This window comes from Equus asinus, chromosome 8 (genome assembly GCF_041296235.1).
Source record: "Equus asinus isolate D_3611 breed Donkey chromosome 8, EquAss-T2T_v2, whole genome shotgun sequence".
Taxonomy (NCBI): domain Eukaryota; kingdom Metazoa; phylum Chordata; class Mammalia; order Perissodactyla; family Equidae; genus Equus; species Equus asinus.
In genome coordinates, this window is record NC_091797.1 from 85,989,425 (window position 1) to 86,011,873 (window position 22,449).

At 47.7% G+C, this 22,449-nt stretch overlaps 1 protein-coding gene across 1 annotated transcript; it reads right to left on the reverse strand.

The window, feature by feature from the left end:
• Window positions 1–290: 290 nt before the first annotated feature.
• On the reverse strand, window positions 291–22,446 carry LOC106841672 (cationic amino acid transporter 4-like). The gene is given in 6 exon segments (XM_070516204.1): window positions 291–1,033; window positions 1,172–1,280; window positions 1,538–2,178; window positions 2,647–3,214; window positions 3,216–3,669; window positions 22,292–22,446. Coding segments are annotated over 5 exon segments (1,764 nt in total). The 5' UTR covers window positions 3,630–3,669; window positions 22,292–22,446; the 3' UTR covers window positions 291–1,001.
• Window positions 22,447–22,449: the final 3 nt, after the last annotated feature.

Sequence of the window (22,449 nt, forward strand, 5' to 3'; positions counted from 1 at the left end):
GTCATCTCTTATTGGGTAGAGTTGGTCCTTCAAAGACTTCCCGTGATGGAATCAGGACTCCCCGGGGGTTGCATGTTTAACTCTCTTATTATGCTGCCTGATGCAGGGACAGCTTGGTGGAATGTAAAGGACTTGCCCACAATGACTCTTATTCAGTTTTTTAAAAACATTGTCTTGCTCTGTATGTTCTGTTGAGATGGAGAATGTAAATCCATTTTCTCCCAGTTGTGTGTGAATTGGCTTTGAGGGGTGGGGAACTTTGGGAATGTCTGGAACTTGAGAGGAATTTGTTTTTCTTTTTTTCAAGTCTTTTGGTTCTAAGAGGATAGAACTTGGAGTTGACCATTCCAGTCTATTTCTCCCAGGAATCTATGATTTTCTCTCTGATCCTGTCTCAATATCTTTTCTTCGCTTTTGTTCTGCTTGATACTTTCTTTATTCAATGTCTCATAATTTTGAACAAATATGTTGCCCTTATGAACCTTGCCATTTAGCCTTTTTTCAGAGAGTTTTCTTTTTCTTCATTTTTTTCCTTGGTTCTGCCAATTCTAACTTCTCATTTCCTGTTTCGTACCCAGTTCTCTTTTGAGTATTTCTTGTGTGAAGTTTTGTTTCTTCGTATCCACAAATGCTTTGTCAGGAACATTGAATTCAGTTCAGGATGTCATTTTACAGTGATCCTATGTTTGCTCATTGCTTTTGAGGGGAATTGTTTCACGAGCTGAACTCTTTGACTCTCTAGTTCTGGTTTTTTCTTCTGTCACCTTAGAACACCTGTCTGCTACATGATTTTCCCATTAACATGCTTAGGTTTACTGAACGAGAAACAAACATTCTATCTAGGAACGGATGAGTGATTGGTTTGGCTTAGTCCATTTCTTAGGTCTGGATCTCTCTCTTTGGTGCAATTCGTCTAAGAGACGTGAGGTTTGGGGATAGGTGGGCTGTGTCTTCTGGATTTAGGGAATCTAGGGCCTGCACCGTCTCCTCTAGGCTGGCAGTCAACCCCGGCAGCTCCCGCTGGTTCTCCTTGCTGTGCCAGATGCCGTAGACAAAATACACCACAAGTCCTCTAAGGATGGTACAAGCCTGAGGGGCAGGTCCCAGCCCAGCTTCCCTGCTTGCCCTCCTCCTGCAGCCAACCCAGGGTCCCAGCCTGATCCCTACTCACCAATCAGCAGCCAGACGGAGAAGCGCAGCCAGGTCAGGGAGCTCAGATGTAGCATGAGGAAGACGTTGAGGAGGATGCTCGCGGCTGGAATCAGGGGCACCATGGGAACCTGAGGGTGCAAGGGCAGGGCTGCTGGGCTGCAGGGAAGGGCTCTGGGCCAGGGCCTGATTTCTTGGGAGTCCACAGAGACTTTCTTCACCTGTGGAGGTTCCAGAGACAAGGACCCACTCGCCATGTAGAAAGAGGGGGATGGGGTACTGGCCGCCCCCACTCCGTGAACCCTGGTGTATCCTGCCACGGCAGAGGAGGAAGGGGCGAAGGAAGCTGGCTGGGCTGAGAGTGAGGGGTGCTGGCTGGAGGAAGTACCTGAAAGGCATCCTGCCGGCGCTGTTGCTGGTGGGCCCCCAGGACGAGGAGACTGAGCAGAAACACTACGGAGCTGAGCAGGAGCAGCAGGGTGTGGCCCCAGGGTGGGAGGTGCAGGGCCGAGTTCCCAAAGACCAGCACGCAGTCCAGAATGATGGCTGACACCACCAGGACACGGAGTGCCCAGGCCACAGCGACTCCAGGTCTGCATCCACTCATGAAGCCAAGGAAGGGCCTCAGGGCTGGTCGCAGCTGCCCAGGCTCAGGGGCTGAGGGCTGCTCAGTGTCCTCCAGCCGTCTGTGTCCTGAGGAGTCCTCATACCCCTCAGCGACAGGGCCAGGGCTGACTGAGCCCAAGGGATTGGATGGAGGAGACTTTTGGAAGCGTAGCACAATAATGCTGGTGTTCACAACAGTGCGGGTGACCAGGGTGCCAATGGACAGGAACTGGATCAGTGCCTCAAGGTCCAGCAGCACCGCCAAGAGAGGCATGAGGAACCCGAACACCAGGATGCCCACTATGGGCACCTGTGTGCGAGGGTGCACATGGGTAAATATCTGGAAGAAGAGCCCGTCAGTGGCCATGGCATATACGATGCGTGGCACAGCAAAGAGAATGTTGAACAGGACAGTGGTCATGCCTATGGCAGAGGGTGGGAGACCAGTCAGCATGGTGGACAAGCCCACCTGTGGTCGCTGATCGGGGCCAGAGCATGGGTGGCCCCTTGGTAACAGGGGCATGAGTTTATCTGGGCTCTCAGAGTGAGCCTGAGTGTAGGTAGGGTACTGAACTGTTCCCCCCCACCACCCAGGAATGGGACAGCCCAGTTCAGGTGACAGACCCACTGGAGAATCTGATGAAGGCTGAGTCCTTCCACCAGGAAAGTACCTGGCAGCACATGCCCAGAACTGACATTCTGTGTACGATTGGGAGGGGTGGTGAGCAGGTCCCTCCCAAAAAGCCTGGGTGGCGAGTCTAATCATTAGCACCTTCCTGGGCCCAGGACACAACTGGGAACACAGGCCCAGATGGAGATGTCGTCTTGGGAGGCTATGGGTAGGGCCCCACCACCCTGTCCTCTCCCACCTTACCCAGAAGGGCCTCTTACCGCAGACAGCGCCAGCCGCCACGATGAAGCCCGCCCAGCTGTAGCCCCGCTGGTAGAAGGCATCAGCGAGTGCCCAGTCAGGGTCTAGGCTGTGCCTGGGCACCATGAGGGTGAGCACAGTGGAGGCGAGGATGTTAGTACCAGCCACCAGGCCAACTGAGATGGCGATGGCCATAGGCACAGCTCGCTTGGGGTTCTGGCCCTCCTCGCTGGAGGCAGCAATAGCGCCAAAGCCCACGAAGGCATAGAAGCAGGTGGCAGCACCAGCCATGATGCCAGAGAAGCCAAACGGCGCAAAGCCGCCCTCCTCAGTGCTCCAGTTCTCCGGACGGGCCAGGACAAACCCCAGGGTGACGATGAAGAGGATGACAACCAAGCTGATGGCAGAGAAGGTGCGGTTGAGCCAGGAAGAGATGTGGACTCCACAGTAGACAAATGCGGAGGCCAAAAGTATGACTCCAGCAGCCAAGAAGTCCAGGTACTGGGCCAGGAACGGCACCTGCCAGCTGCCCACATGGGCCATGGTGAAGCTGCGGATGCGGTGGCCGAAGATGGCGTCCAGGTGAGCTGCTCCAGGTGCGGGCCATGGTAATCCCACCAATGAGACACTGGATGAGCAATATCCAGCCAATGAGGAAGGCCCACAGTTCACCCATGAACACATAGGTGAACAAACAGGAAGCGCCCTTGCGGGGCACACGTGCTGCCAACTCCGCGTAGCATAGGGCTGCCAGCAGGGAGGCCATGCCAGCTACACTGAAAGACACGAGCACCGCAGGGCCGGCCATCTCCTTGGCCACAGTGCCCGTGAGCATGTAGAGGCCCAAGCCCATCGTAGCACCCATGCCCAGCAGGATCAGATCCAGCATGGTCAGGTGGCGCTGCTGCGACGTCTCCGTGGTGGACTCCTCCAGTGGCTTCAGCCGGTTCAGCTTCTGGCAGAAGCGTGCCAGGCTGGCGGTGCTGGGCAGTCCCCAGGCCATGGTGGGCAGCTGAGAGGAGCACCAAGCCGGCTGCTGGCACCTACGAGGGCGAGAGAGGAGTGACAGGCTGCCCCGATGGATCCTGACCAGCCTTCAGTCATTGCTCTGACCCTGCCCTGAGGACCGAAGCGTTGAACCACTGCCTGCCCACAGGGCTGGATGAGGCAGGGTCAGGGTCACAGGGAAGCATGGAGACTGCTTTGGCCTGCCTCCGGGGCAAGGGACGGAGCCTGGTGGAGGGGGACCTGGGCATGTTTGGGAGGGGCCCTGAGGGTGGGGAGGGTGCCGCCCCAGGGAGCCCGGCTAGGAACCTCTCCAGTGGTCTGGGATCCCAGGGCGGGGTGGAAACCGGAGGCTTCTTGGGAGCTGGACCAGGGCTCCAGGACCTGGAACAGGAGCAACTCTAGCCCAGTGGCCACCTGGCCTCAGACAGCAGCACTCATGCCCAGACTCCCAGCCCTGCCAGTCTGTGTATCAGTGCCTGGTGGGAGTGGGGGACACCCCGGGCCCTGCACCTTTGGCCAAGGACCTGTGTCCCTCCTCCACACTGTGGCCAGATCCACCTTCGCCATGCCCCTCTCCCTAGGTAGCAAAGCCGTCACCTCCTCTCTGGCCTGAGGCTGTCCTGCAGGACTTACTGCAGCTCACCTGCTGTCACCCTCGCTGCCACCACCACTCTGAGCTGGTCCCCACCCCTAGGTGCCAGATCCAGCACTGGGCCCTACATCTTGGGCCCACAGGCACTCAGCCAACCCTACACATTCCTCACACGGTCAAGGCCAGAGATCCCCAGGTTCTAGGGAAGCCCTATTACTGTGCCCGGTTCAAAGATGAGGAAGCCCAGGCCACCAGGTAACAGAGTAGCCCAGGTCACTGGGGTGGTTTTAGGAGGCCTGTGGAGGTGAAGGTCCAAGTCAGGGAGTGGGGGGGGTCTGGACCCCACCCGCTTTCCACTGCTGCAGACACCCTCCTTGATCCCTCATCCCAACACAGGTACTCCACCAGCTGGGCACCATCCTGGCCCCTCCACACTGGGAGCTGTGGGGCTGTGGGCGTCAGGCAAGACGCTGATAAGACAAGGGTATGAACCTGGCTGAGAGGCCCTGGGCAGCGCCTGACCTCTGGGCACAACGGGATGGGAGTAAGCCACCCTGATCCGTTGACGAGGGAGTGCGCAGCTTTGGGGACTGTTCTGGGAATTGGCAGGACTCACGCTGGCTGTTCTGAGCTTGTAGCTGCACACGATGTTCTGAAAGGAGGCAAGCGGACTCCTGGGGACGACCTCCAGCTTGGGGCGTCCCTAGGGCCCCTCAGACACCAATGACAGCCCTTTCTAGACAGGAGCACCTGTCAAGCCTGGGGGACCCTGGGGGACCCTAACGGCAGCTCCCCACTTGCGGATATCCGTGAGAAGTAGCGTGGACTGAGCATCTAGCCCATGCCAGTCCCCACATCACGGGAGGCAGATCATGGGTCTCATCACATGACCATCAAACCCCCCACCCCAGGCTGATTTATTCCTGGGGCTGAGGGGTCTTTGTCCTTCTGCTCTTTCCACTTCTTTGAAAGTGTAAAGGTTGGTGTGACAGGGTGTGAACTTGTTTACAGCAAAAGGATGACAATCCGTGCCAGCAACGCACAACTGAAACAGATATCCTCTTCCCCAAGAACCCTCTCCATGTTGTCAGGTTTCTATGTGGTTTGTGGAATAGGACTTCAGGGGCACCTGCAGGCTGTCTGGCTCAGTGGGCTGGTGACAGGATGGTGGACTCCCAGACAAGATGGTGCCACTTAGAACACTCTGCCTTAGCCCGCCCCCTTGACCCCTTCTGATATTTGGCTGACATCGTCTCGAGCAACTTCTCAGGTGGGCTCCCACTTCCTGCAGGGATGACAGCTCCAGTACTTTGCTCTTGTGTGGCCTAGACATAACTGGGCCTTATCCTGAAATGCTTTCACAAAAATCCAGAAAAATGCATTTCAAACCAAGAGGCTTGTGCAATTTTATAACAGGAGCTCCCCCAACACCTTGCTGATGACAACCTGAGAGCTAGTGTGCAGGCTTTCAGAGCACTGACTTTATCTACCCAGAGAGGGGCTCTCACCACACACCCCTTCACAGGCACCAACATCCAATGGATATCTGTGGCCAAGCATGGTTGATGCAGTAAACTGTAAACTTCAAGGGATATGGCTGGGCCAAACGCTGGACCCCACTGAGCAAGGCAGTTGCACAGAGCAACACCATGAAGATGCAGTGAAGAGAAAGCACTAAAAGATACATGAAAAACAAGAGAGAACACTTCCCACCTCATCCTACAAAGCCAGGATCACCCTGACACCAAACCCAACAAAGACATCACAGGAAAAGAAATCTACAAACCAACATCTTTTAGGAATAGAGAGGCACAATTGCTCAAGTGAATACCCGCAAATCAAATCCAGCAACATATATAAAAGGACCAAGTGGGATTTATTCCAAGAATGCAAGACTGATTGAACATGTGAAAATCAATCAATGTAGTATGCCACACTAATAGAACAAAGGACAAAAACCACCTGATCCTCTCAACAGACACAGAAAAAAAACAGTCAACACACCTGGAGTAGAAGGGACTGCCCTCAAACTGATGAAGACCATTTACGAAAACCCTCAGCTGCTGTGCTCAGTGGTGAGAGACTGAAAGCTTTTCCTCTGATCAGGAACAACCTCGGGATGTCCTCTCACCACTTGTGCTCAACATTTTACTGGAGGCTCCGGCCATGGCAATTAGGTGAGAGCATGAAATCAAAGGAATCCAGATTGGAAAGGAAGAAGTACGATGACCTCTAGCACAGATGACATGATCTTATGGAGGAAAATTCGAAAGAATCCACAGAAAAAATATTAGAACTGATAAACAAGTTCAGCAAAGGTGCAGCATACAGACTTGTATACAACAGACAATACACAATATAAAAATGTAGTGTATTTCTATACAGTAGCAATGAACTATCCAGACTTAAAATTAAGAAAACAATTCTGGTTATATAGTATCAAAAAGAATAAATTTTTGTACAAACATACCTTAGAATAAATTTAACAAAAGGAATACAAGACTTGTACACCGAAAACTACTAAACATCACTGAAAAAGATCTGAAGACGACCTAAATAAGTGGAAAGACATCCCACTTTCATGGACTGAAAAACTTAATATTGTCAAGATGGCAATACTCACCAAATCGGTCTGCAGAATCAATGCAATGCCTATCAAACTCCCAGCTGCCTATTTTCCAGAAATTATCAAGCTGAGCCTAAAATTTAGATGCAGATACAAGGGATCCAGAATAGCCAAAACACTTTTGAAAAGGAACAAAGTCGGAGGACTTACATGTTCTGATTTCTAAACTGACTACGAAAGCTACAGAAATTAAGATAGCGTGTTATTGAAGTAAAGACAGATAGAGATCAATGGAGTAGAACTGAGAGTCCCAAAATATGGCCATTCAATTTTGAAAATTTATGGTCAATTGTTTTTAAAAAATAGACTTCATTTTTTTAGAGCAGTTTTAGGTTCACACAACAACACTGAGCAGAAGATGGAGTTTCCATATACCTCGAGCCCCTACACATGCCCAACATCCCCCACTATCAACATCCCCAACTAGATTGGCACATTTGTTATAACTGACGAACCTACACTGATACATCATCACATCAAGTCCGCTGTTTACTTAGGGTTCACTCTTAGTGGGTTTTGACATGTACATGTATACACTATTAGGCTATGCCCTAAAAATCCTCTGTGCTTCACCCATTCATCCCTCCCTCCCCACTAACACCTGGGAACCACTGAACTTTTTCTGTCTCCACAGTTTTCCCTTCCCAGAATGTCATATGGTTGCAACAGAATCATACAGCATGTAGCCTTTTCAGATTGGCGTTTTCCACTTAGTAATATGCATTTAAGGTTGTCTTATGTATTCTCACGGCTTGATACCTCCTTTCTTCTTAGTGCTGAGTAACGTTTCTTGTCTGGATGTACCAGAGTTTATCCATTCACCTACTGAGGGACATCTTGACTGCTCCCAAGTTTTAGTAATTATGAAGAAAGCTGCTGTAAATATCCACGTGCAGGTTTACTTGTGGACCTAAGTTTTAAACTCATTTGCAGAAAAGCCAAGGAGTGTGGTTGCTGAATCACATGGTAAAAGGACGTTTCATTTCATAGAAACTGCCAAACTGTCTTCCCAACGACTGTACCATCTTGGACTCCCACCAGCGATGCATGAGCACTCCTGCTGCTCCACATCCTCAGCAATATTTGGCGTTGTCAGTGGATTGGATTTTTGCCACTCTAACAGGTGTGGAGTGGTGTCTCAGTGTTGTTTGAATTGGCAATTCCATAATGACATACGATATGGAGCATCTTTTCACAGGTTTATTGGCCAACTGTAAATCTTCTTTGGTGAGGTGTCTCTTGGGATCTTTTGCACATTTTTAACTGGGTTGTTAGTTTTCTTATTGTTGATTTTTAAGAGTTCTTTCTCTATTTTGAATAACAATCTTTTATCAGATATCTCTTTTACAAATATTTGTCCTAGTCTATGCCTTGTCTTCTCATTCTCTTGAAGACCAATTGAGTTTTTAGAAGAGTGCCTAAACAGTTCAATGGGGGAAACAATAGTCTTTTTAACACACTGTGCTGCAACAACTGGATATCCACATGCAAATGAATGAAGTCAGACTCCTACCTCACACCACACACACAAATTAACTCAAAATGGATCAGAGAACTAAATCTAAGAACCAAAACAATACACACATATCACAGGGATATTGCACGTTCAGTTGCAGACCATTGCAATAAAATGAATGCCCCAGTAAAGTGAACCACATGAAGTTTTTGATTTTCCACTGCAAATAAAACTTATAATTACACTACACAGTAGTGTATTAGGTGTGCAATAGCATTATATCTAACAAAAGAATGTACATACATTAATTAAAAAATACTTTATTGCTAAAAAATGCTAACCATCATCTGAACCTTACAACTGAACGAGTTGTAATATTCTTGCTGGGGGAAGGTCTTGCCTCAATGTTGAGGGCTGCTGACTGATCAGGGTGGTGTTTGCTGAAGGTTGGGGTGGCTGTGGCTGATTCTTAAAATAAGACAACAGTAAAGTTTGCTGCAATTGACTCTTCCTTTCACGAACAATTTTTCTGTAGCACGCAATCTGGTTTGTTAGCATTTTAACCACACTAGAACTTCTTCCAAAATTGGAGACATCCTCTCAAACCCTGTCACTGCTTTATCAACTAAGTTTATCTAACATTCTAAATCCTTTCTTGTCATTTGAACAATCTTCACAGCATCTTCAGCAAGAGTAGATTCTATCTCAAGAAACCAATTTGTTTACTCATCCATCAGAAGCAACTCTTTATCTGTTAAAGTTTAATCATGAGATTGCAGCCATTCAGTCACATCTTCAGGCTCCACTTCTAATTCTAGTTCTCTTGCTCTGCCCCCCATTATCTGCAGTTACTTCCTCCCCTGAAATCTTGAACCCCTCAAAGTCATCCATGGGGGCTGGAATCAACTTCAAAACTCCTGTTAAGGTTGATATTTTGACCTCTTCCCATAAATCATGAATGTTCTTAATGGCATCTCGAATGGGAAATCCTTTCCAGAAGGTTTTCAATTCGCTTTGCCCAGATCCATCACAGGAATCACTATCTATGGCAGCTGCAGTCTTACGAAATGTATTTCTTAAATAAGAAGACTTGAAAGACAAAATTACTCCTCTATCCCTGATCAAAATGGGCACACAGAACAGATGCTGTGCTAGCAGGCATGAAAACAACATTAATCTCACTGTGCATCTCCATCATAGCTGTTGGGCAACCAGGTACGTTCTCAATGAGCGGTAATATTTTGAAGGGAATCTTCTTTTCTGAGCAGTAGGTCTCAATAGTGGGCTTAAAACATTCAGTAAACCATGTTGTAAACAGACGGGCTGCCATGTAGGCTTTATTGTTCCATTTACCGAGCACAGGCACAGTAGATTCAGCACAATTCTTAAGGGCTCTAGGATTTTCAGAATGGTCAATGAGCATTGGCTTCAACTTCAAGTCACCAGCTGCATTAGCCACTAACAAGAGTCAGCCTGTCCTCTGAAGCTGTGAAGCCAAGCATTGAATTCTCCTCTCTACCGATGAAAATCCTAGACTCCATCTTCTTCCAGAATAAGGCTGGTTTGTCTCCGCTGAAACTCTGTTGTTTAGAGCAGCCACCTTCACTAGTGATCTTAGCGAGATCTTCGCTGTAACTTGCTGCAGCTTCTCCATCAGCATTTGCTGCTTCACCTGGCACTTTCATGTCATGGAGATGGCTTCTCTCCTTAAACCTCATGAACCAACTTCTGCCGGCTTCATTCTTTTATTCTGCAGCTTCCTCATCTCTCTCAGGCTTCAGAGAATTGAAAAGAGTTAGGGGACTGCTCTGGATTAGGCTTTGCCTCAAGGGAATGTCATGGCTGGTTTGATTAGTGGGTTTGTGACAGAAGGCATCTCAAGCTCTGGAGGGACACCGGAGACACCGTTTTCACTACACCATCCTTACTGCCTATGCAACAAAGCTCTTTACTCTCTCTATTTTGGGGAGTGAGCATTTTGGATCATGAGAGCTACATCATCTGTGTCCTCCCAAGGGATGTCTCCTGCATCCAGGGTAAAGATTCACTGTAAGCCTGGAAAGTTACCTCCAGGTCTTTCCTTAAAAAGGCTCATTGCATTGAATCACTAGTGGAATAAATACACAACTGGAGATCCCACTCATCAATGGCCAGATGACGCATCTTTTGAATTAGAAAAACTTCTATATTTGAAAAATATTTTAGAAAGCACTTATCACAAGCAGTTGTGTTACTGGTGTTTCAGGGAAGATCAAATTAAAAAGAAAACCCCCAAAAACATAATGGCTAGCCTGAGGGAATCTCTTAATAAACTGAAAGAAGTCAGACTTAGAACAAAAATTAAAAAGCAAATTAAATGAAAATCCTCCTTCTCCTCCCTCCTATACTCCCCTGGAACCCCAAGGCCCTGTCCCTGACTCCCCAGAAGATCTTCTGGATCTCTGGGCCCCTGGCTTAAACTCCTCCTCTCAAGACTTAGCTCATCAGCCAGTTCCTCAGCCACTTCCCTTAGATCCTAAAACTCCAACTTCTCCATAAAGCATTCAGCTGCCCATTATCACCTCCCTCTCTTTAGAAGACTTACAGGGGCACTCAGGCCTCACCTCCAAGCTAGGGGCACACAGGTCACCTGTGTAAATGCTGAAAGCCAGGAAGTGAATTCAGTAGAAGCAGCCAGGAGAGGCAGGAAGGCTGGCTTTGCTGTCCCTTATCCTCCTACTTCCCAGGGCTCTGTCATCTTCAGGCATTCCGTGCAGGGTCCATTGTGGATGTATCCTGGACGTCCACTGCAGAGAATTCATGTCCCCTGGACAGCAGGTGATCTATTAAATTATGAAACTCTCCTGCCTCCATTGTCAGAAGAGCCTACGAAATTTGGAGGGATTAGAAAGTTAGTGGCTATTCATAACCCCACCCACAGAGACCTCTACTGGCTGCTAAGGGGGGCCCTTCCAGCCCAGGATTACACTGTAGTTGTCAGACAGGCCAGGCGGCCCCCTGGAGGAAACCCACTCTCATAGGGGAAAGAGGTGGCCAGACCCTGTCCCAGGCCCTCCTGCAAATGACCAGGAAGTGATTCTGCTAGAGGCTGACATTCAAGGTTTAACAGGAGTGTTTTTAGAGGCATTTCCTCCTACAGTGAACTGGTCAAAAATTGAATCATGCACTCAGAATGAGGGGGAACATCCAAAAGCCTTTGTTGAACTTGTCATACAAACCTTTCAAAGTCACACTGCCTTAAACCCAGAAGCCCCAGAGCACGGGAACCTCCTGATTTCTGCTTCAGCAGGAAATTTTCTTCCTCATATAAAACAACAAATTCCAAACAGTGTGGGTGGTTGGTCAGGGCAACGAGTAAGTGTAATAATGGAGGCTGCTACACAATTCTTTGAAAATAGTCAGCAGGAAAGTAAAAGACAAGGAATTAAAAGCAACTCTTCTGGCTTTACAACTTGGATCTTTAGAGAAGAAAAATGCAACCGAGAGTAAATTACAGCCCACTCAGAGGCCTCCCTACTTGCCTCCAGACAACTGGAGGTGTTGCAAGAAACCAGGGCATTGAAAACAGATCCTACTGCTCTTAAGAGAAGGGGAAGCTTAAAAAATACGCCCCTTTTAGGTCCCAGCACCTCCAGAAGGCTTGTTTTTCTCCTCCTGAGAGGCATTTTCCCCTAAATGATGGGGTCAGCCTATCCTCAGTTGCACCTGTGAGCCTACCATTAAACTAGAGGATGGGAACTGTATTTCTTAATTGACACTGGTGGGACTTCCTCTACTATCCCTTCAGAGGCTTATCCCTACCTCTCACCTCTGATTATATTCAAGCTGTCAAGAGTCTCTGGGCAGCCTATTTCATGGCCCATAGCTCAGCCCACTCCATCTTTAGGCCCAATTACACTCATCATGCCTTTCTAGTCTCCCACTGTTGACCAGCAAACCTTCTGGGCAGAAGTTTGTTATGTAAATTGAATGCCACTAGAAATTGTAATGAGAAAGGCATTTTTATCTCCCTGCCCTCAGACCACACTCCAAGTCTCCTACTTTGCTTGCTAGAAACGCATCCTGATATAAGAGGATGAGTCTTCAAAAGATGTCCCAATTAGTCTCTGGTCTACACATGCAAATGAAGTAGGATTCTTAGCATGCACATTACTAAGAAAAAGAATAAACTGTGTCCCTCAGTAGCCCAATACTCGCTCTCCAGAGATGCAGAGTGAAGATTTCAATCTATAACAGACTCTCTTTTGCAACGAGGTATATTCATTTTCACTTCCTCACCCTGTAATACTCCAATCTTGTGATAAATAAATGACAAACATATAGGATATACTGGAGTATATGAGGAGGCCATCTGGGTTAAAACTAATTCAGCCTCACCTTGTTTTACCAAAAGGGCCTGACATGGCCCAGTGAGCATGCACTGTATAAGTGATTTAAGTATTTACTATGTCCCAAAGACAAGAAAAGTGTCATTAAAGGTAAGGATGTAACTTCCCCCACGTTGGCATTTCCTTAAAGATAAGCATCTCTCCCTAAACTAAGGATTGATTGCTGACCTGCTGTGCTCACCTTGTGACCACCCATCTTCCAACCGCAGACCTGCTGTGCTCACTGAATTGCTGTGCTGCCAAAGCAATCTCATGACTATCGTCAAACACTATATAACCACTCTGTATACCCCGACTTCTTTGGAGTGTTTGCTTCCTTTGTGAAAGGGCTCTCCTGGGCTATATGGTCCTCGGGGTTGGATCATCAACTTATTCCAATTTGGTATATAGATTGGTTATGGATGGATTATTTGCATTGACACTGGCCAGTGAAAAAAGAAGGCAAGTTTCACTCAGATGGGAACCAAATCTATAGATTTGTACAAGACCCCAGAGCCATAAAGACTTTCATAGTTCCTCAGCATCCTTGGTCTTTGATACTGCTGTCATCTCGACCTCAGTTTTTGCTGACAGTTGACCCTTGCTCAGCTTTCTTTCCAACCCCTTTGCACCCTGATTCACAAGTTCTTTCTGCATTTACATTTACAGGGAGGCAATTAACGTGGACTCACCTCCCTCAGGGATATTGTGAGTCCTCTCATTATTTTCCGGAGTCCTTAAAGCTGACATGGATTCTGTACTCTCTACTCAAGGCTCCACTCCTGTTCGCTGTGTGGATAACCTTCCACTCTGTAATGCAACTAAATAGGGAGCTCTTACAGAGCCCTCATTCTCCAGAAGGCATGAGCTGCTCGAGGCCATAAAGCCTCCAGGTCTAAATTTCAGTGGGTGCAAACGACTGCTACCTACTGGGACATGACATATCTCAAGGCATTCAGAAGCTACCCCTAAATGCCTTCAGTCCATTTTGTCCATCCTTCTACTCAAAACGAGAAAACAGCCACGTAAACGTCTAGGGGCAGCTGGTTACAGCCCCAGCGGATTCCTGATTCTGCAGCCCTTGCTAACCCTCTCTAAGTTCTTCTCCCAACTATCACCCCAGAGCCTATTTCCTGGCCTTCAGAGCCATTAAACTCCTTTGAAACCTTAAAATTAGGTTTGTCCACACCCCTGGCTCTCGGCTCACCTACTTTTGACGACCTTTTCATCTATACCGCCATGAAAATAGTGGAATTGCTAAAGGCATCCTGGGGCAGTCTTTTGCCTCTCAGAGACATCCTATAGCATATTTCTCATGCCAACTAGATGTTGTATGCCCCCAGGCTTACATGCAGTGGCCTCATCTGCCACCCTGACTGACAAAGGCAGTACTCCAACACTAGGCTCTCCCATTTGTCTCTAGGTTCCCCATGCTGTGTCTGCTATTTTGCAAATTCATAGACACAACACCTCTCTACAGGGCCAGAGACGACCTATAAGTGCACTCTTAACTAACTCTTCCATCATCTGACATCGTTGTGATACTTGGAATTCAACTACCTCATTACCCCTCCCTGATGATGGCGAGCCCCACGCGATCCCACATGATTGCCCTGCAACTATAGAAATGGTCTCAAAGCCACAAGAGGATCTCTCAGACATCCCTTTAGACAGTCCAGACTTACTTCTGTTTTGTGATGGCTCCTGTAAACAGAATTTCCAGAGCAATATAAGAACTGGCTATGCCAAGTTTCCCCACATGAAACACTTGAAGCTTATTCTTTGCCCACTGTAAAATCAGCCCAAGATGCTGGACTCATAGATCTTATTAGAGCCTGCACATGAGCAAAGGGGAAAACTGCCACTCTTTACACTGACTCCAGTGTGCTTTTGGAGTCTGCCATGCTGTTGGTACAAGGTGGAAATCCCATGGATCCTTAACTTCTGCAGGAACACCTATTGCTAATGGACACTTAATTGCTGCCCTATTACAAGCTATTTACCTCCCTTCTCAAATAGCCATTGCTCACTCTTCAGCCCATACTCAGGAAATTTATGTCATATCTTCAGGAAATGACAGGCTGGCAGGGCTGCTAAATATACAGCTCACCATGGACCCCCTAGTCCTTTCTCCACTCAATTTTTAAATGTGCCTTTATCTCTGACTCCCATTATTAACCAGTACGGAAATGCCCCACAATCTGAAAAAGACCATGGGATACAACATGGCACCAAACAATGATCAGATGGATTAGACGCTTGGCCAACGAGACTTCCTGCAGCTTCTTTTCCTTTGACTTTTTGGCTGCACTTATCTCCCACCAAATGGGACATATGTGCAGATGGGGGATAGTTAAGGAACTAAAAGACAATTGGCTTTGCCCTGGCATCCACAAAATTTCTGACCCAATTATTTCCCAGTGCACTACTTGCCAATCTCACCAAGTTTCTGGGAGAAATCAGCAGACCCCAGGAAGTCCTCCCAGGCCCACACCACACTTTGCAGCACTCCAAATGGACTTGATAGCCTTGCCCCCAGCTTTAGGCTATTCTCCCTGTTTGGTTATTGTCTGTATGGCTACTGGATGCATTGAACGCTCTCCAACTAGGCATGCAGATGCCACAACACTGGAAAAGAAGTTATTCCTTGTTTTGAAATTCCCTTATGGATCAAATCAGACCAAGGAACTCATTCTACAGCAGACACAAACTACTTGCTTGCAGAAACTCTGGGGTACTCATTAAAATTTCATACCCCGTATCATCCTCGATCATCAGGGCTGTCAAATTCTAAACATCAAGAGGACTTTAGGAAAGGTCTGGCAAGAAACTGGGCTTAAAAGGCCAGAGGCTCTGCCCTTGGTCCTTATAAAGATTCAGCATATTCCAAATAGTAGAGATGGATTGACTCCTTTTGAAATAGTGTTTGAATGTTCGATGCCTACTGGCGACTCTAAACCTTCCCTTCCTGGATTAAGTGAATATTATGGGAACTTAAGTGAACAATTTGATGCTATGACTAGCTATAGACAAAAATTAACTGGTATACTTGAAGCATATGGTCAACAGGTAGAAGAGACATGGTCCCCACTTTCTGATAAGCCTTGCTGTCCCATCGGACCAGAAGATCGGGTGTCCATCAAGGTCCTTAGAAGAAAACATGCACTGTCACCTCACTGGGAAGGACCTTAGGAAGTCCTACTGACCAAATACACTTCCATCAAAATAAAGGAAAGATCTTCCTGGATCCATGCAAGCCACGTGAAAATAGATGCAGAACATCGCTCTAAGAAAACTCAGAGACAGTCCCCATAGGTGACCTTAAATAAGGATTTCCAGGGCCAATTCCCAGGCCCCAGAAGCAGCCAGCCTCATGGAGTAGCCAGTTTCTCCCAGGATCATGGATCAAGAAATCTCACTTTCACCTATTTTCCCCTCTGGCTTTTAAAACTCCCTACACACACACACACACACACACACCACCACCACCACCGCCACCAACAACAACCCTTTTCCTCTTAACCAGCATACATATTCCTTTTAATCACTTATTAGGAAGGAGACTCGAGAGTGTTGGTTTCTATCTGTCCTACTTCCCTCTCTGAGTTTCCACTATCAGCTCTTTTCCAGTATGTGTCTTGCTCTTGCTAACCCTCTCTTTCTCAACAGGACCAGCACAGACCAACACCCCCTTATGCCAGTTTACCAAACCCTGGCCACACTAACTATCTAATCTGAATGTTGGTTATGTCAACGGCTAGAGAGTTCAAAGAACCTGAACTAGTCTCTGTTCCTGCTGATGTGAACACCTGGTGGACTAAGTACGGGAGATGGATGAACAATAGGGTATGGTGTCCACGACAAGGACAACACCACTATGCCTCTCCTGGTGAGTCACGTGGGCCCAGAAAGCCTCTAGAGAACCTCCAGGACTGTCCCTTGCCCAGATGAAAACAACAGGTAAAACTTTTTCCCTTTGAATTGAAAGTAACCCTCACACTGGACCTTTCCTTGGTGGTGCACCAGGACAGTATTACAATCAAACTCTGTGGTTTCATCCCACAGGTGGCATCTTCAAACCTCTCAAGGAAAGTGGAAGTGACTCTAACACTACTCCCTTTGGCACAAACATTTGCCAAATCACCAAATGTTCTGGATGGTTTACAAACCACCATTGTATGACCTGGGGTATTACAGCTGCACGCATGATTAAGCTGCCCCATACCACAAACTATATGTGGGTGGATCCAAACTCTGGACTCACATGGTCAGGTGACAGGACCAGGCTTTACAGCTGCGAAAATCAAACCGCAGGCCTCCTGTACCAGCTGTTCTGCAATCTTTTCTGCTCTCTGATTGACAGGAGCACATGGAAAATGGAGATGTTCAGGCAATAACAGTAACAGTAGCAAAGGTGATGGAATATTCCAGACCCTGGGGACTACTGGTTCAGTTCTAACCTTGTCTGTAAACCACATTGGTCTTTTTGTTTCATGTGGCAACCAAGTATATAACGGGTTCCCAGCTAATTGTTCAGGACAATGTGGACTTGGATATCTGGCCCCTTCTGTCACCAGATACTCCACCCTAAATGCTGGACAAATTGCAAACTTGGGTTCCTTTGTTCCTAAGATTGGCCACATCAACGTGCCAGTTCAGAAGTCATAGAGAATCCACTTGAAAATCCTAACTCCAAGTTGTTTTCAGCATCCATAGTCTTATTCCCAGCTTTGGAGATTACGAGGTGGAAAGGCAATCTTAAATCTCTCCATGGTAATGGAACACTACATTCAACACTACCATGCAAACTTTGAAAATACTCCAGTCAGAGATTAGCAGCCTAGCCTCTGTGGTCCTCCAAAATCCACCTGTTGTGGACACTCTGACTGCCCAGCAAGGAGAAGCTTGTGCAATCATCAGTGAAAAATGCTGCTTTTATGTGAATGGAACAGGGCAAGTAGTATCTAACTTCTATCTATTAAAAGAGAAGATTCACATTTCCCATCAGATGAATGAAGCTCACCCATTTTATTGGACTGACTCATTCCCAGGATCAGGAACTGGTTTAATGTGGTGTGAGGAGACGGGCTCCGACCCCTTTTCTGCTTGTTCACCCTCATTCCAATCTATGTTCTTTTCTCCCTTTGCAGATTTCATACTACTTGGCTACTAACTCACTTTCTCTCTCCAGAGTCACCAGCTCAGCTTTTAACATGTGAAATTTCCCGGGACGTTTCAGAGAAAGGAACTGATGGGGTTCAGGGCAGGCCACCCCAAGATGTGCCACCCTGGGATGCGGATCATTTTGAGCTGAAGACAATCAAGGCTAAGAAGATTCTGGAAGAATATGTGACCTTCCCCCAAACTGCCTAAAAGAATTAAGTAGAAGGCTGTGTCCCAGGAAGAAGCTCTTACCATAGATAACTCTAGGTGTGGTAGGCAAGAAGGCATCCAGCAAGGGCCATTTTATCAAAAGAGCTCCTTTGCATCCCACTGGCTATAGATAGGACAATGCAAACATTTGTTTACCGAATACGAAATCTTTTCATCTTTCTATAAATTGCCTTCTCTCACTTTGAAGTCTCAGACCTCTATCTTCCTCTTCTCAGTCCAGAAAGACAGACATACTTCATTTGCCCTGACTGTCTTTGGAATTCTTCATGCTTATGTGAATTCCCCGTGTGCACATATTAAACTTTTATTTTCTTCTGCTAACTTGTCTTGCGTCATCTGTAATTCTCTGACCAGCCTTAAGAATCAGAAGGGGAAAGGGGGGTTTTTCTCCCTCTTCCCCCGCACCTTCAATTTGTAAAAAAGGCAACATCTGCAGAGCACAACAAAATGAGCTATGCCTGTAATACGTATGGTGACTTAGCAAATTAACATTTGTTAGGCAGAGCCCTGGGGGTACTGGATGGTGAACCTCTGGTTCAACAAAAGACCACAGAGGAAGTGAAATAGAGAAGTGTGTTACTCCCAGGTCCTGGAGGACCCAGAGGGGCCACAGCACGAGGCGCAGGCAGAGAGCAGGCAGGGAGCAGGGTGGGACCTGGGGCAGACACCTTTATTGGGTTCTGCAGGCAGAGTGCTTTCCAGGCTAAATCTGGATTGGACAATTCAAACCACATGAGGTTTTGGTGAGCTTCCCAGGGGTCTCATCTAAGGGGCAAACAAGGGAAAGCTAGAGAGTGCAGGGAGGGGAGAATGCTTCTCACAAGGGAAGTTGTAGGAACCATATGAGGAACTTACATTTACTTGTGGCTCTGTTACCTGGCCCACCAACCCCATAGGAAATTAAGCACAATGCTGCTCAAAGCAAGCCTAACACATTATCTTTAGCTTACAGGAAACCACAGAGAGGAAGGAGAAGATGGATTTGACACATGGTCAAAAACAGTTAAAACCAGCTGAAGGCAACATGATAGTCTGACTTGACCTGACACAGACCCTACAGCTCGTCACACACTCAGTGTAATGCATTATCATGCTACATAATACACCTACCCACAGCTAGGACAAGAAATTCTAGACCATGTAAGGGATGAAAAGGGGTGGCACGGCATTCCCCAGAAAATCCTGCCCTGTTCCCCATATTCCTACGAATATTCCTCCCCTTCACGATCTTGACCCCTTATAACAGCTGCTTAATCCCCCTAGAGCTAAAAAGCTGATTTGTGAAATTGTTCCCATTTTTCTATTCTTCAGCCATTGAATAAAGCTTGTGCTATAGAATGCTCAGCTTCAGTTTTGTTTCAACTCTACGAGACCGAACAGGAAAGACCCCTCCAAGGAAGAGCTGGGGGTTGTGGGTTCCAGTCCCACCCATGGACTCTTCCTTGGGTCCCCTCTGATTGTGGGACAGTGGAGAGAGGCTAAATTGGTAACAGAATTGGCACGGGATTGTGGGTTCAAGTCCCACCAGAGAGAAACTGGTAACAACTCTGCTGGTCGTCATCTAGGGTGTGTACTCTCAAGAGAGGCTAGTGTCATTTCAAGGCCCCTGCAGGCCACCTGGCCACACAAAATGGATGCCAAGGCAGCAATGCTATGGAGTAGTTTACCGAAACTCCCAACAAACTTTTAGAAGAAAATATAGGAGTAAATCTTCATGACTGTGGGTTAGCCAATGCTTGCTTTTAGTTTTTGTTTTTATTGAGGTAACACTGGTTTATAATGTTGTTTAGGTTTCACGTGCACATGAGACTTCGAAGTCTGTATACACTATAGCATGCTCACCACCACAAGTGTAGTTTCCATCCATCATCATATAACTGTCCCCCCCTTTACCCAACCTAAGAAAAATATAAATAAATTGGACTTCATCAGAATTAAAAACTTGTGAGCTTGAAAGGATACCATCAAGAAAGTCATGCCACAGAATGGAAGAAAATATTTGCAAACCATACATCTGATAAGGGGATTGTATCCAGAATTTAGGAAGAACTCTTACAACTCAACAATGAGAAGATAAGTAGCCCAATTTAAAAAAGGACAAAGGATTGAATAGACACTTCTCCAAAGAAGATATACAAACGTCCGACAAGCACAGCGAAAAAGATTCTTGACATCATCAGTCATTCAGGAAATGGAATTCAAAACCACGGTGCAAAGCACCCTCCCCAAGGATGGCTACCGTCAAAAAGTCAGATAAGAACAAGCACTGAAGATGACGTGGAGTGACTGGATCTCTCATAGACTGCTGGTGGGAATGTAAAACAGTGCAGCTGTTTTGGAAAACCATTGGGCAGTTCCGGAAAATGCTAAACATGAAGTTACTGTATGATCCAGCCATTCCGTCCCTAGGTATGTACCCAACACATGATAACATGTGTCCACACAAAAACTTATACGTCGATTTTCCTAGCAGCATGACTCCTAGCAGCCCCAAAAGTAGAAGCAATCCAAACGTCCATCTACTCCTGCTGGAGAAATAAAATGTGAACTATCCACACAATGGAATATTATTGCTCCATAAGAATGAATAAAACGGTGATAAAACATTGATAGATCTTGAGAACACTCTATTAAGGGAAAGGAGCCAGTTACAAAAGACAACATATTGTCTGATTTCATTGATATGAAATGTCCACAAGAGGCAAATCCATAGAGACAGAGAGATCAGTGGCGGCCAGGGGATGGGGGAGGGGGAATGGGAAGTGACTGCTTATGGATACAGACTTTCCTTTCGCGGTGAGGAAAACGTTGTGAAATTAGATCCCAGTCACGGCTGCACAATTCTGTGGATGTACTAAAACTCACTCAAGTGCACATTTTCAGTTGGTGAGTATTACGTTATGGGAATAAAGTTATCATCAAAATAAAGCACCAAACTCTTTCCAAGAAAGAATTCCAGGGGCAGGAAAGGCTGAGTGCCAGAGAGAAGAACCTGGTCAACGGAGGAACAGAGGAAGAAGTCGGGGGACCAGTGCTTCCTCCAAGCTGGCCCCTTGTTCATTTCCTGATTGAGGCAGGGAAATGTGAAACAGAACCAACCAGTCACTTATGTCTAAGGGCTCTAAATGGAGCTGGGAAGCCATGAAGGAAATGGGTCTTATGCACGTCCTCGTGGGGTAGAACACGAACCTTTGAAGTCAGTAACGCTGGAAGAAACCTGCAGCTCATCCCAGAGTCAGACGTTTGCCTTCCTCTGGCTAGCCTTATCAGTTATTTTTAGCCAAGATTAGCTTTCTGCTGCGAACCCCAACGAACCTTCTTTGTAATGCAAACCTCCCCCTGTGCCTTTCAAAGCCCGACTTCTACTCCCTAGCGGGACAGTATTTGGGTTTCTACCTGAATCTCTGCTCCCTGAATTGCAACTCTTTGAGCCCAAAATAAACACCTCTGCCTCTCATTTTCCTTCTTTATTTTTAGGTTAATCGGGCCAGTGGTGTGTCTGAGTCCTGCCCAGCACTTAGATTTCTGTTTTGACTGGAGCCAGAATACCAGCAACAGCTGCAAAGTGAATATGTGCCTGATTTTTTCGATTTGTTCTCTCTTCTACACTAGCCTGAAAGCTGACTGTAAACGACCCCTTTGCACAGCGCGGCCAAGACTTACTTAAAATCACCGCGGAGTTTCCAGCAAGACACAGCCCTGCTAGTGTCTCTGGGGCGTGTCTCCTACACTCCTTAAAAAACGTTATTACTGATCCCACCTCTGAGCACGGCCCTACACAGACGCTGACCTGTACTGTAACCACATTTACACACACATTTAAACACGCGAACATGTACGGGCCAGGACCGCGCCAGGCCTCCCCCCGGCCGCTCCGAGGGCCGAGCGCGCTCCCGCTCGGGCTCACCAGCGTCCTGTGGGGGAGCCTTGGGGTCCCCTCCTACAGACGGGGAAACTGAGGCTCGGAGAACTCGAGCCACACGGGAGGAGGGCTCGGGCGGGCCCCCACCGCCGGCCGACCCGAGGCTCCGCTCTCTCTCGGAGCTCCCGCCCTCCGGCCGCTCGCCGCGCGGTAACCGAGCCCCGCCGCGGGGCGCGGAGGCGGCAGGAGGGCGCGGCCGGCCTGGCTCCCCGCCGTTCCAGCCCGGGCGCGCGGGGGACCGATACGGGGCCGGCGGAGGTTCCAGAGGCCGCCAGGACGTGGGGCGGTCCCGCCACTCACCTGTGGGGTCCGCAGCGTCGCTCTCCTCAAGGACGGAGTCCGCCGTTCGAGTTCTGAGCGCAGACACGTCGGCAACAAAGTGCGCCAGGCGTCTCGCCCCCTGGCCTGGCTGGAAACGCGCCGCTGCCCCCGCGGGCCACGCCCTCAAAAGGCGCATG